This window comes from Rhodnius prolixus, unplaced genomic scaffold (genome assembly GCF_049639745.1).
Source record: "Rhodnius prolixus isolate KJV_2025 unplaced genomic scaffold, Rpr scaffold_3, whole genome shotgun sequence".
Lineage (NCBI taxonomy): Eukaryota > Metazoa > Arthropoda > Insecta > Hemiptera > Reduviidae > Rhodnius > Rhodnius prolixus.
Genome location: NW_027411603.1, coordinates 3613833 through 3630219, shown reverse-complemented (window position 1 = coordinate 3630219; position 16387 = coordinate 3613833). Strand labels below are relative to the sequence as shown.

Sequence of the window (16387 nt, the reverse complement as noted above, 5' to 3'; positions counted from 1 at the left end):
AGCTGTGAATGCCCAACTTTACCTCCACTAGTGGGGAAAAATTCCCATTAGTATCAATTTCCTCACTAGTGAGTGGAAAAACTTTATTGTGCTTCCTTGATATAAGAAGTTTTGTTATTAAATATTTTCTGTAAAACTCTAATAAGCTTATTTAAATTTATTTTATTTAAATAATTAAAAAACGAATATTAAAAAATAAAATAAAAATTGAAAGGAATATAGAAATAAAAATAATATTTTAATAAATAATTAGATATTTTTAATTATAACAATTAAAAAGGTTATAGTGTTACCTTATATAGGTTATAGAAATTTTAAATTTAAAATGGATTCTAGTAATTCCTGTTTAGTTTTTTTTTTAGTTAATAACCATAATGGTTGCAGAAAAAAATTAACGTGTGGCTGTGTTATGGACACGGCCATGTGTTGTACGTGAATACTTTTACGTAATGGGTTATATTTAGTATATAAAATATTTTTATTTATGTATTTAGGATGAAATCAAGGAAACAAATCGACGATCGAACACAATCTATGCCTATACAGTCCGTTGTCGATGTAGAAGCGATTTCATCATCCACTTGCATAATTTCAACCGCCCCAGCTGCAGATGTACTGGACACCGTCGTTAATCCGCTAGGCCGCATTCATTCTTTTACGTTCCTGACGGCACAGCTTGACTCGGTCATATGGTGTTTTATTATTACCATTCGATTGTTCTTGAGAAGCCCTTTGCAACCGTCGACGATTTCTGTATTTGGTTTTGGCTTTTCGACGCGTAAAGGCCGACATTATATATTTTTTGATAATATTTTTTCATTCTAACACCTTTATTTTATTCACTGTCACTATTTTCCGCTAATGTTTTATATACAATCGATAGATTGTGACGACAGCTGACGATTAAAACTTAAACGAACATCGTAGCTTCTCCGTGTCAAAAGTTATACTCATTACAAATCTCGAATCGCAGCAAAATGATCTCAAAATAGCGGCGCTTCCTCCTCCACCGCGCGCGATGTGTCACAGTCCTCGCTTATCGTAAAGAATTCTTTGATCCTTTAGCTATCCAGTGGGTCTAATTTAATTTTGGATGTAGACGATAGATTCGAAACTATAATGCCAAACTGTATCCCCCGGTTTTGTTATCATTAGATTTTTTGGATTGCCACCATATGATTCAAATTTAAAGACGTATTCACGTCAAAATATAATATTTAATTCGAGTGTAAAGTATTTTCCTCTCACTCGGCAATTTGCACTTGCACTCGCCTCGTTTCGCTCGCTCGTGCGTGCAAACCCTACCTCGTGTGAGGAAAAGTACTACTTTCCGCACTTGTTAAATAAATAACTATTTCTTGAAAATTAAAATTCTTACTAGAAGTGTGGTGGACTTCAAATCACATTAAAAGAGCTATTTCCATAAAAAAAAGAAGCTATAATCTATTCGGAAAACTGGTACTTTGGATCAAACAATTTTCTTCAAATTTGACTTTCTCAGTAGATATTAATATTTGGTACATACTGAAACAGAACTTAATAGGAAAGCTCATGCACCATCCTCAAAATCAAGATTTCTTTTAACAGCTGTTTAATCTGTTCATACAGATTTATGTTTACATATTATTTGTGTTAGGTTATGTGTTTGTGTATATTTTAACATTTTGTAAAAAAAAAAAGAAAACTTACCTTCTTCCGCCATGTTTATTTAATTTTTATTATCACAAAAAGTAAATAATAGAAATGAACAACAATATGATACAGATACAAATCAACAAAAAATGTAAACAATCTACAGAATCCAAGGCACACCTACCACACAGGTTAAAAATAGACTGTGTTTGTATCATTTAGGTTCAAAGAAACGCCACTAGAGTGAAATACTGTACAGTAATCCTATTCAACTTATTAACTAGTATTCAATGACATTAACGATAAGAAATCATGTGACCACTATTGACCCCTCTACTTTGTATCTAGTTGTCAGTTACAAGTAGCTCAAGGTCAAAGATACGGACGCGTTTTTCAATACCCCTCTTCAAGGGTACTGATTTTCTAGAAGTGCACTACGATCTTATTTTATTACATTTTTTTTTTTCTATTTAAGGCGCATCAACAACATCTTTTGATATTTGCGCAGGAGCTTTTTTTTTTCAGTGCACTGTTGTGCTCTCGTTACAGACAACTTGGTCCATCACTGGACAGTGATCTATAAACAGGGGTGGCCAACAAGTCGATTGCGATCGACTGGTCATGGAATTCCGTGTACTTTAAAGCGAAAATGAAATTATAATTTTACAAACTGACTCAATCTTACAAGCCAGAAATTTGGAAGAAGATTTTTAGAAATATGTCAACCGAGAAAAATATCCCAATATCACCAAATGTAGCGAATACGAGGGTCGTTTGAAAAGTCCGTGCAAAATTAAAAACTACTTAATTTTTTGGGGTTAACCTTTTTTATTTTTCAACATAGTCTCCTTTTAGGCTTACACACTTCGTCCAACGCTGCTCTAGTTTGTTGATCCCTTCCGAATAATAGGATTTGTCCAAGTCTGAAAAATAGCCATTCGTTACTGCAATCACCTCCTCGTTTGAATAAAATCTTTTTCCCGCCAGCCATTTCTTCATATTGGGGAACAAATAGTAGTCCGAGGGAGCCAAGTCTGGAGAATAGGGGGGATGTGAAACGAGTTGGAACCCTATTTCCATTAATTTTGCGACCACAACTGCTGAGGTGTGAGCTGGTGCGTTGTCGTGATGGAAAAGGACTTTTTTGTGGGCCAATCGTGGGCGTTTTCCTTGCAGCTCGGTTTTCAAACGGTCCAATAACGATGAATAATATGCACCTGTAATAGTTTTACCCTTTTCCAGATAGTCGATGAGGATTATTCCTTGCGAATCCCAAAAGACAGTCGCCATAATCTTTCCGGCCGAAGGAACGGTCTTCGCCTTTTTTGGCGCAGATTCCCCCTTGGTAACCCATTGTTTAGATTGTTCTTTGGTCTCAGGAGTGTAGTGATGTATCCATGTTTCATCCACAGTGACGAAACGACGCTTAAAGTCCTGCGGATTCTTCTGGAACAGCTGCAAACCGTCCTTGCAACACTTCACACGATTTCGTTTTTGGCCAAGCGTGAGCAATCGCGGAACTCATCTTGCGGATAGCTTTGTCATGTCCAAATGTTGATGCAAAATATTATGTACCCGTTCATTCGAGATGCCCACAGCACTAGCAATCTCACGCACCTTCACTCTTCTGTCATCCATCACCATATCATGGATTTTATCAATGATTTCTGGAGTAGTAACCTCAACAGGGCGTCCAGAACGTTCAGCGTCACTTGTGCCCATATGGCCACTCCGAAAATTTTAAACCACTTATAAACTGTTCTAATCGAAGGTGCAGAGTCACCATAATGTTTATCAAGCTTCTCTTTAGTCTCCTCAGGCGTTTTGCCTTTCATAAAGTAGTGTTTAATCAACACACGAAATTCTTTTTCGTCCATTTTTTGAAAATCACTCGACTTCCTCGATTCAAACGAATGCCAAACACAAAGAAATAGACCGATCTGGCTGAAACTTGGTGTGTGTTCTTCCAAGAGATGCTACTAACTAAACATAACCTCGATACGCGCCAGTGGTGCTATCTCTCTGACTTTGCACGGACTTTTCAAACGACCCTCGTATATCTATTCTTGTTCGGATCCACCATACCTATGCGAATCGGCATTTTCATACCTGAAGCTAACGAAGACTAAACAACATTCTGTCCAGACTGATTCCCATATACTGAAGACTCATTATTATTATCTTTGTCCAGGATATACACCTAATTATGATTCCTTGGTTAGTGAGACATGCAAACTCAAGTCTTCCCATTCAATGTTAAGACAACAAAGTAAATTCTAAATCTGTCTTTATCTGTAGCTACTTTAAATTAATAAATATTCTTAATAATTATCCATGCTCTTTTAATTCCCCTGGATGTGAGTTTTTTGGTCCTTTAAATAATTATTGTTGTTGTTTACGTAGGTAGATAAGCCGTATATCTATATTTCAGTACGAGGTGTACTCAGCGAGCTATTGATAGATTAGTAAAAAGTAAGTCATATTATTCTTTCATGATCAATTTTCCTGGCCCCCCCCAAAAAAACGCGAAAGTGAAATATTGAAATCAAATTATCAGCCATACTGTGCATCTTTATAACAACTTTTTCATATTTACGGACAAATAGTACCCACAACTTATACATTGCAGTTAATAAAAAAATTAAATTGCATTTTAAGTTAGTAAAAATTTATCTTTGAAAAGTGTCGGAAAATAGAACTTTATAGGTACCGCATGCTGCGGAATGCTGCTATCAAAAGTTGGGTCTGGAAATTTATTTTCTTCATGAGCCTATATCTCGAAAACTTAATAAGTGATTTTAAAAAAAATAATATATCTTACTTATCTACCCATACCTCGCTGGAATGCACCTTATACTGAAACACAGGGTATAAACATAGTATGCATTTCACACCCCTTCTCAACCCCTTAGACTACGCCTATGGCAACAAGTCGATCGCGACACACTTTGAAGATTAAAAAGTAAATCTTATATACAGAAAAGTTGGCCACTCCTGATATTATAAGAATCTCCTAGGACAGGGGTCGGCAACCTATTTCAAGTAGAGAGCCATTTCTCCTTAAATAATTTTAATAAATCTTACCAAGAGCCGCAAGGATGATAGTGTAAAAAACCTCTCTAGATCAATTGTATTCACAAATTATTATTTTATGACATTCAATAACATTTAAATGTTTTAAAACTGTCCGGTAGGACCAGTTGTATAAGGGTTGATCGTCAAAAACTGCACGAAAAAGCGTAACGTTGAAAAACACCCAACTTTGACAATTTTATATACTTATTTTCACTTATTACAAAGTAAATAAACCAATAAATAATAGCTAAACCTGTATTTGAATGAAAATGGCGGCCTATATAATTACGTTCTGTATTTTAATATAATTCTATTCAATTTCTAACATATCACATTTAAAATTCTTTTTGAAAAATTATCTTTACTTTAATAAATGAAATTTTCATTTGTTTCAATAAAATTGAAATAAACAATATATTTTGGGCAGGCTGAAGAGCCACAAAATTTGGATAAAAGAGCCGCATGCGGCTCGCGAGCCGCGGGTTGCCGACCCCTGTCCTAGGAAGAAAAAAAAGAAAAAATCTTAAGGCCACAACTGCTGGATTCGAACCCATGATCTCCGCCTTGGAATCCAGTATTCGCTAAGCACTCAGCTTATTGATTATAAACACTTTAGGAGTTTATAGGTTTTTGAATACGAAAAAAATTTACTTGTAAACATTATCGAGATTTCATCTAACGGCATTACTTACAATTTTAATTAAATAATTTGATTCTAACATTGAATTTTTACTGGGACACTCGATTGTTCTTATGTAAAGTTGTTTAAGCTTTCCACACATCAGATTAGAGCCGTAGTTCTTAACTTAGGTTCCTACAACTTCCAAACGAAATAAACTATAATTTTGGTCTGAAAGGAAAAGAACAAGACATAGGACTTTCCGATCAGTTTTTTAATAATTAAGCTGTAAGAGGAAGGGTTGAAATTTTGAAGATTTTTCTATTTTGAGAGATTTTTACCGGAAATAAACAGGTTGTGTTGAGGTCTGCTGTAACGGGAAGAAGCTTCCGGTCAAATCCGATCAACGGAAATTGCTATTTTACCCAAAACGAAAAGAAAAACCTCAGAATACTCCATTGCCCATCTATGTACTATGTAGAGAGCTTAAACTTTGAATTGAATTATTTTCAAATGAAATTCCTTCTTAAGGTGGAAGTTGGGCTTTCCTCTAACGTGCCACTTCAGTACAATGTACCTCCCTACATCCTTAATTACCTGTACAATACTAATGGGAATTTAATATGAGAATATTACGTCAAATTTGATAGAATTCAATTTTAACAATTTAATTTCAGAAGTCCTGAGGTCCATTAAAATACATAAAAATAGACCTAACAATTTACTTTTTTTAACTTAGAAAGTTATACTCGTATTTTATCCCACGAGGTTTGCTGCAGATTTTTATTTCAAGTAATATTCCATCCAAACTTTATTCCAAGTTTTTTACACATTTAATTTTTCTTATACATAATTCTGTAGGATGATTTTTTTAAAGTTTGGATGGTTGATCAAGAGAGAAAATGTGCCCCATTTGGGGACTCCCCCCTCCAGTTGGAAAAGCATGAGGGCAACTTGAAGGAACACTCACAACGACTTAGACACGACGAATGTTTCGAGTCATATTTGATTCTTATCAATTTAGAAGGAATCCACCTAATACTCAATAGTACTCTTTTCGGAAAACACGTTTACCCATAGAGGCCGACCTTACCGGAAGTTAGGAGCTCAAAAAAGATCTCTCAACCGGAAATACCAATTTCCCTGTGAATGGGTTTAGCACTTTTCTTAAAAATAACATATTAAACTTGCACAATGGCGGAACTAAAAGTTTTGTTCGAAACCTTGTTTTTTGAGGAAAAGCCATTAAGGGAAATCGATTCTAAGTGCGGCGCTTATCACTTATGCGATTTTTTTTTTATCGAAGTTTAAATGAGTTGTTAAAAATTAAGTCCTTGACGGAAGTAGTATTATAGTTTTAATTAACCACTTAAAAGTAACAGTATTTCGTAATTTCTTTTTCCGTTCATTCTATTTTAGTTCTGAAGGAAGGAAGTGTACAGCTTTACGGTATTACCACTAGGGATTTGATTAATCATACTTCTAAAGTTCCACTTACTGCAATGCATGGACTTACTACCTGTTAGATATTAATTATAATTAAACATGCAACAAACATTCTGTAATTAAAGAGTAATGATAAACCGAAAGTACCACTTTACGGAATAGATTTTCAGTTTTTCACTTTCCCCATGTTCAATCAAGAGTGGGTCTTGCAAGTGTGCGGAGTTTTGATTTTGCATTGTGACCAGCAATATCCGCATTTAGACTCCTTGAGTTCGACTTCTAGTTGGTAGTTGGATGTTAACGGCCACCTGGAACAAAATAGACGATTACTTGACTCTTTCGACTCCTTCAAAATTGCAATTTTTTGTTTCTCATTTTGATGTACAGTCAGTTTGAAGAAATCTATTAAAGTAAATATATATATATGTATATATTTTAATTGTATATATTTATTTATTTACAACCTGTATGCATATACATCCAGTAAATGAGATCATAATTTTGTTAGGCACAGATTGTAAGGCTGCATCCGAGGACCCAGCGCCACAATCGGGAAGGCATGCTGAGAGGGGCCAGCCAATGCTGGAACTCTCTAGGGGTTGGAAGGAAGTTTAGGAAATAGGTAAAAGGTCACGGGGCCAACGTCGTTTCAGGCGTCGTGGAGGACTGTCAGGATGGGTTGCTGTGGATAAGGCTTGTACGGTGGGATTAGGATGTATGGTTAGGCTATTATGGAAATTAAGGAAGCGAGACTGGATTAGGTGATTGACAAAAGGGATATTGAGGTTTGTATGGAGGGTTAAATTGGATACATAATAAGGAGCGTTGACGATATGCCGAAGGACTTTAGATTGATAGGATTGGATTCATTGAATGTTGGAAGGTTTCGCAGAGCCCCACAGCTCAGCTCCGTAGGTCCAGATGGGTCTTAGTAGTGTCAAAGTAAATATATAACCAAAGAGTATGAACGTTGCATTTACGAGGGTCGTTTGAAAAGTCCGTGCAAAAATAAAAACTACTTAATTTTTTGGGGTAAACCTTTTTTATTTTTCAACATAGTCTCCTTTTAGGCTTATACACTTCGTCCAACGCTGCTCTAGTTTGTTGATCCCTTCCGAATAATAGGATTTGTCCAAGTCTGAAAAATAGCCATTCGTTTCTGCAATCACCTCCTCGTTTGAATAAAATCTTTTTTTCGCCAGCCATTTCTTCATATTGGGGAACAAATAGTAGTCCGAGGGAGCCAAGTCTGGAGAATAGGGGGGATGTGAAACGAGTTGGAACCCTATTTCCATTAATTTTGCGACCACAACTGCTGAGGTGTGAGCTGGTGCGTTGTCGTGATGGAAAAGGACTTTTTTGTGGGCCAATCGTGGGCGTTTTTCTTGCAGCTCGGTTTTCAAACGGTCCAATAACGATGAATAATATGCACCTGTAATAGTTTTACCCTTTTCCAGATAGTCGATGAGGATTATTCCTTGCGAATCCCAAAAGACAGTCGCCATAATCTTTCCGGCCGAAGGAACGGTCTTCGCCTTTTTTGGCGCAGATTCCCCCATTGGTAACCCATTGTTTAGATTGTTCTTTGGTCTCAGGAGTGTAGTGATGTATCCATGTTTCATCCACAGTGACGAAACGACGCTTAAAGTCCTGCGGATTCTTCTGGAACAGTTGCAAACCGTCCTTGCAACACTTCACACGATTTCGTTTTTGGTCAAGCGTGAGCAATCGCGGCACCCATCTTGCGGATAGCTTTGTCATGTCCAAATGTTGATGCAAAATATTATGTACCCGTTCATTCGAGATGCCCACAGCACTAGCAATCTCACGCACTTTCACTCTTCTGTCATCCATCACCATATCATGGATTTTATCAATGATTTCTGGAGTAGTAACCTCAACAGGGCGTACAGAACGTTCAGCGACACTTGTGCCCATATGGCCACTCCGAAAATTTTGAAACCACTTATAAACTGTTCTAATCGAAGGTGCAGAGTCACCATAATGTTTATCAAGCTTCTCTTTAGTCTCCTAAGGCGTTTTGCCTTTCATAAAGTAGTGTTTAATCAACACACGAAATTCTTTTTCATCCATTTTTTGAAAATCACTCGACTTCCTCGATTCAAACGAATGCCAAACACAAAGAAATAGAACGATCTGGCTGAAACTTGGTGTGTGTTCTTCCAAGAGATGCTACTAACTAAACATAACCTCGATACGCGCCAGTAGTGCTATCTCTCTGACTTTGCACGGACTTTTCAAACGACCCTCGTATTGTTCATTATTTTTGGTGACTGATTCATAGTTTCAATAGGATGAAAAAATAATTGCCATTTCAGTCTATGAAACTATGAATCAGTCACCAAAAATAATGAACAATTACAAGACAAAAATCAATCGAACCAGATATCACGACTGAATGGGCAATTATTTTTTCATCCTATTGTTGCATTTATAATTATAGCGTTTCTAAATTATCCATGCGTCAACAATGTTTTTATTATTTTTTAACAATGGAGAAATTTAGATTTTTCTCATCGGTTTGTGGTTGAAGATCGCAAAAACTATGGATTTTTAATTAATATGCATGAAGAAGTACGCTCAAAGGTTAAGGTTTCTTACTTATATTGTTATCCTGATATTCTTGTTGATTTCGGATGGTGCAAAGAGGTTTAGGAGTGGTATGATACTTTTGATAAGTACTACTAGTAGTGATTCTGTAAGAAGAAGCTCCTCTATCTGTACGGGCCTTCTAATGTTGGTAAAAGTACAGTAGTTAATAATATGATAAGAGGTCGTATTCGAGTTTGATAAATTACTAACTTATTAAATCATTATTAGTTTTCTACAAAGAATTTGTGCAGGTAAAACAAGAAAATGAACTGGTAGATTTATAGAGATGCAATTTCTCTCGTTTAAAACTTTAGTTTCACAATTTCAATCTGAATTCAGTACTTCGCTCACTTTGTTGGGTTTTCCAGCAAGTATTCAAATAGTACATAGTATGAACTATATAATGGAAACTTGAAAGAGTATTACTGGGAAATGGCGGCAAAGAATTTTCCAACAGACTCGCCACTTAATTGTTAAGAAGTAAAATGTAAAAGCAATATTTTCCCATCTTAGAGGAAAATAGCAACTGCACTGCTAGCGCTAGTGGCCGAGTCGACACTGGAACCTATTTCCTGTCCTTAACCTCCTTCCTCCAACACAGAATGTACGGCTGGCTGGCTGGCTGCAGTCACACTGAGTAGCTGTCATTATGTATGCACTTAAACCATCCACGGGGTAAGCTATAACAGCCCGGGTGAATGCCTAATGCTGTAGCAGTTTCCATGAGCTAGTATATATATATATTTAGAGAGAGAGAGAGAGAGAGAAAGAAAGAAAGAAAGAAAGAAAGAAACTTTTATTTTGTCCTGGGACAATATCCCTTAAGGACAACAAACAAAATTTAAATTACAAAATTAATTACAATAAGTTCTCTATAATATAAAAGTAAAATTATTATAACAAAAATTACATTGAAATGCACTTAATTTATAGATATAAAACTAAATAATAAATTCTCTAATGAGAAGCGTCTACTATGAAGGACCGCATTAAGAAATCATACAATGCATTTTTAAATGAAGCTATTGTACTTTTATGAATTAATGTAAGAGGTAAAGAATTCCAGAAAAGAGAAGATTGCACAAGAAATGAATTTTTATAGGTAACTGTTCGATATGGAGAAATATAAAATTTGAAATTAGCAGTTCTGGTATTTTTTAAATCTAATTGGGCCTTCCTAATAAACCGATTAAATAAATATTCAGGACGTTTATTTTTTAGAAGCATAAACAGAAACCTTCCCAATAAATACTTCCTTCTATACTTGACATTCAACCAATTAAGAAAAATAAAATGAGGAGTGATATGCTCATCTCTTCTTACATTTAGAATAAAACGAACACAGGAATTTATTGACCTTTGTAATTTTATGTTCAATTCAGCTGTTAAATCATTGTACACTAGCGAACAGTAATCTAAATGCGGAAATATAAGTGTAGTAATCAGCTGTTTTCTTAGCGAAATAGGCAGAATATTCCTATTGTATTTAAGCTGGCACAAAGTTTTAGAAATTTTGTTAGATATGTCACCAACATGATTATTCCATGATAGAGTACTAGTAATAGTGACACCCAAACATTTAGCAGAATCTACATAAGGAATAGAAGCCTGATCTATTGTTATTTTTGAAATAGAACTCACATCAATATCGTTGACATATCTGGCACTTCCAACAATCATGGCTTTGGTTTTGGAAACATTAAACTCAATACAATTTTGTTTCACCCATTCATTAATTAAATAAACATCGGAATTGACTTGGGCTATACCCTGTTCTAATTCAGACAATGGGCAATGAAGGTATATCTGTAAATCATCTGCATATAGACTATATTTGCAATGCTTGATAGATGATGAGATATCATTGATATACAGAGAGAACAGAAGAGGACCTAGAACAGAACCTTGGGGTACACCCGAATAAACTGGTTCCCATGATGAATAATCTCCATGCCCAGAGACAACGGACTGTTTTCTATTACACAAATATGATTGAAACCATCTAAGAGTTGCATCAGAAAATTCCAATAATTTTAATTTTTTTAGAAGAAGAGTGTGATTAACTGATTCGAAAGCCTTTGTAAAATCAAACAACACTAAAATGGTTAACATGCGCTTATCAATAGCAAAACGAATATCATCTGTAACTTTTAGTAACACACTCTGTGTACTGTGACACTCACGATAACCGGATTGAAACGGATCCATGAGATTATTATTTTCCAAGTATTCCTTAAGCTGATGGCATACCATTCTTTCCAAAGGCTTAGAAACAGCAGACAGCAATGAAATAGGACGCAGATCTTTTAGTGAGGATGGATGTTTAGTTTTAGGGAAGGCTCGAATCAAGGAATGTTTCCATAAGGAAGGAAATGTCGAATGATTTAAGGAGAAATTGTAAATGTCTAATAGAGGAGGAATGATGACAGGCATGGATTTTTTCAGAAAATTTATTGAAATTTCATCAACACCTTTGGCTTCAGATTTACTGTGGAAGAGATTACATAAAAGTGTATCTAAGGTAATATGTTTGAAATAAAAACTATTTTCATTGAAAGGTTTCTCTGTATGAGTTATTTCCAGAGTATCATAATCTGTAGTTTTATTGATAAATGAAGCAAAATGTTTATTTATTTCATTGCAATTGTAAGGAATATTACTTAGTTGAGAACGAGTTTTAATTAATCCTAACTTCCTAAGTTCTTTCCAGGTTATTTTGCTATTGTTTAAGTTTGAAAAAACATTTGAGTAATACGAACGTTTCGCATTTCTAATTTTATTTTGAACCACATTTCTAAGTGTTTTAAACTTAATATGTAAGTCTTCTTTACGCGTCCTGATAAAGGCTCTTCTGAGCTTATCTCGTTCACGCATTAAATTCCGAATATCATCTGATAACCAAGGAGCTGGTGGACGTCTTACTCGAATAGAACGCAGTGGAGCATGTTTATTCATTGTGTCTATAATATAAGTATTAAACATTTGTATTTTATCATCAATAGATGTAGAATTATACAGATCAGACCACTCACAATTCTGTAAGTCATCTATGTAATCATCGGCAGAAAATTGTTTAAAATCCCTAATCACGATGTTATCGCAACTAGTACGTGGAACTTTAAAGGAATATTTAATTTGGATTAGATCGTGATTGGAAAGAAATGGAACTGGATGTTGACAATGTTCCAGAACTTTATCTTCATCGTCTACTATAAAAAGATCAAGCCAGGTATGTGAGGTGGCAGTGTGATGGGTAGAATAGAAAGGAACAAGGAATAGGTTGGTTTCGTATAAGAAATTATTGATATAAGTGCTGTCAAAGGAGACAACATTCATATCAGTATTCCAATCTCCTGCTATAATGATATGATTGTAATGCTGATAATATTGATGAAACACATTTTCAAAATCTGATATAAAACCAATCTTAGGTGGACGATAAAGCACACCGAATAATATTTTAGATGATTGGTGTCCGATTATTTCAGTTAGGAGAAATTCAGGTCGAAAACAATATTGTGCAGTTGAAGTTGCTAATATTTTGGCAGATAAAGACTGGTGGATGTATAGAGCCACACCTCCACCTATCCTTCCTAAACGGTCCCATCTAATTAAACTATAACCTGCAAGACTGACAGCCGCATCACTAATATGTGGTTTCAACCATGATTCAGATACAGCAACAACATGATAGAAATTCTTTGAAAAAAAATAACGAAACTCATCTATATGTGCTAATAAAGACTGGCAATTAACGTGACAAACAATTAAATTACTTGACATTAAAATGATTAAATAGGCTTGTATTGCAAATAACCAGCAACAATGCAGCTGAATAGTCAGTCGATGCCCGAGTGTTAACGTATCCAGTTTGATCTTCGCAAAAAAAGAGAAAAAATCCTGTGAAAACTACAAATACAACCAAAATAAAATCCATTACACGCCAAAAAGAAAAGCAGTTACAATATCCTAAACCAAGAAATAAATTGATTTTCTGAACAGTAATAATGAGTATCATAATACAGATAATAGTAATAAAAATAAAACCAATGAGCATAATAATGAAACTGAAATATTTGCCTTTATAAATTAATATGTAAACAGAAAAAAAGCCAAACAAATAAAAACAATTGTAAAAAATTAAAAGAACCGTTAAATCTTTGAAATTAATGAGAATAATGATAATAAATGCTAAAGTAAAGTAAAGAGAGAGAGAGAGAGAGGAAGCATTTGCGAAGTAGAAGTTGCTAGACGAAGTGAAGAATAGACTGGGTTACTTCTATGGCTCCTATTTCTGGGGATCCCAGCTTCCATAATCTTATGACAGAATAAAAGATGATTGATATTTTTATTTCAGTTCCTCTTTTACACTGCCTTTTACTATCGTACTTCAGTGTCATTAGAGACTGAGTGGTGTTCTATTTCATCTGTAGGTGATCTGCCTTCCATTTGGTTTTCTTCACTTACTCTTTAAACAAGGAAGTGACAGTTACGATCATGTCAACATTTTCGAAACTGGGTGTTCACCGGAAGGATTGTAATACTGTTCATTGCCAACATCCGCCCCAGAGTGATGATATTAACGCGAGGAATATTTATTTAAAGTGATCGATGGTGCGTATTTAATCTGTATAAATTCTGTTTTTATCAACTCGATTTCGACTTGCACTAACTTTTCCGTTCTTTATTATAAAGATCCACTAAGTAGACTTAGTTACGTGTGTGATGCTGTTGAGTTTCTCAACCTCTTTAATCCCGCCAACTTTCAACTACATTAGCGCACTCTTGTAATCATAAATTAAAACCTGCCTTTTGACGCCCCCAAAAGAAGATCCTAAACTCTTGGTTAAACATCCTTTTTTCCCTTCTTGAATGCCCTTTTGAGTTTCCTTCTGCTTTCACGATGCCTCCGGCTGTCTACTCGGGATTCTCTAGTGTTCCTTCATCTTTTTTCTTTTTTTCAAGTTGTAAAGAGTTCAAAGAAGGGAAGATGAAATCTGGTAATTGGTGTGTAAACCTCGAGAGTCCCTGTCTGCGCCCTGTTTAAACAAAAAGAACCCTAGTTAGAGTTTACAGGAAATACTTTTACATTTGCTATTTTTAGAATTTATTTTAATTTAATTTACTTTTTTTTATTTAACTAAGAGGCGCGTCAACATCTCTGTTCATTGGCGCCCAGAACTTTTTTCAGTGCAAAGTCAGCCTTCGCATAGTGTTCTCTCGTTACAGCACAACAATCTTCATCCATTACAGACAATATTGTCCGCACAGTAAGCTACAAAGAAGCTCCTAGGAACCTGGGGCTCCGCATGAGAACCCAGCACGCTAACCACTAAACTAAACCCTTCTCTGCTGCATGAAATGGTATAAGAAATGGAATAAGTTAGCGCTGCACGGTACCTCTTCCCCCCAAAATTTAAAAATAGAAATTGTTTTCTAGATGGTCTTCTGAAACCTGGTCAGAAGCAAGGCTGAAAAAGCAGGGGTCGGCTACCCGCGGCTCGCGGCTCTTTTATCCAAATTTCGTGGCTCTTCAGCCTGCCCCAAAATAAATTGTATATTTCAATTTTATTGAAACAAATGAAAATTTCATTTATTAAAGTAAAGATATTTTTTCAAAAAGAATTTTAAATGTGATATGTTAGAAACTGAATAGAATTATATTAAAATACAGTACGTAATATATAGGACTGCCGCCATTTTCATTCAAACACAGGTTTAGTTATTATTTATTTGTTTATTTACTTTGCAATATGTAAAAATAAATATATAAAACGTTTAAATGTTATTGAATATCATAAAATAACAATTCGAGAATACATATTATCTTCAGAGTTGTTGACACTATCATCCTTGCGGCTCTTGGTAAGATTTATTAAAATTATTTAAGGAGAAATGGCTCTCTACTTAAAATAGGTTGCCGACCCCTGGTCTAGAGGAAAATTTACGTACTGACAAATGGTGGAGACCCTTTTCTGAATTAGAAGAAACCAGGAGTTGAAGGATTTGGAACAGGACTCGATGGTTATAGTGGGAGCATGATACGAGTGCCGTGGCAAGCGAACGAAGGACACCCTGGAAAGAAGGCTGTGAGAAAGACTTTGGGAGGATGTAAAGCAGGACTTGGAGCTGACTATACTTGAGGTCCTGCAAGGAATAATTGAAAGATGAAGTCAAAGAGAAAACTTTTAAATTCAAAACTGGTTGCCACGCATTGTTCCGCCTCAAAACCAGTGTTATCTTCGAAAGTCGGTTAAGATCGCAATGCTTCCTCCAAGGAGGAAAGGGAATATATCTGAAGGAGCAGGTGAAGAAGGGCTGCCCAAAAACAAATAAACGGCTGTTAGTTAGAAAGTGTGACATAGATGAATGAAAATATCCTAGTGGAATTATTGAATACATGAAGGTCCTGTAAGCGCTTGTCCGGGATTTACCTTTACTGCCAGAGATGAGACTTGTAGTAGGTCTGTCACTGTCAGCACATGTTTGGACTGGTTTGACGAGCTATAGCACTCTGTTGACTTATCCATGTACTAACAGCTGCCTTGACGCTGTCACACACACACACACATACACTGCCTCTTTGACAGAATCCACTAAAACACAGTCGATAATGAAATGATATTTTTATTGTTTTATAGAATTATTTCTAGTGTTTCTTTTTAATTATTTTTCGCTTTACTATTGTTAAGTGAATTTTTGAGAACAATTTCGACTTTTCGACGGAAATAGTTGTTCTGAGTTCCGGAAAAGTGATCTTTAGAAAAATGGTGTGTTTTGTGTAAAATATCTAATAAACTAGAAAGGAAATTTTCTCTTAACTTGGTATTTGATTAATTTGAAGATTTTTTTTTTCTGGGCAAATTCATTTTTAGCATTTTGAAGAACTAAAAGTCAACGATTCGAGAATATAAAAATGAACTCTTTTTCAAAAACATCTGTTGCCAGGTGGTTGTTAAATGTCTTTCAGATTTTTTTTTGTTTTTATTATGCATAAAATTT

At 35.2% G+C, this 16387-nt stretch overlaps 1 protein-coding gene across 3 annotated transcripts in view; it reads right to left on the bottom strand.

Annotated features, from left to right (window-relative positions):
- LOC141452210 (galactose mutarotase-like) overlaps positions 1–14363 on the bottom strand; it is a 30800-nt gene extending 16437 nt beyond the window's left edge. For 2 of the 3 annotated variants that reach the window (XM_074124136.1, XM_074124134.1), the window contains exon 1: positions 1690–1859. In XM_074124136.1, coding sequence (XP_073980237.1) covers positions 1690–1702 — 13 coding nt within the window. In that variant the 5' untranslated portion in view covers positions 1703–1859. Of the gene's footprint in view, positions 1–1689; positions 1860–6919; positions 7081–14194 lie in introns of those variants that run through there. The other variant, XM_074124135.1, reaches the window with a different exon arrangement.
- Between the last annotated feature and the right edge of the window lie 2024 nt (positions 14364–16387).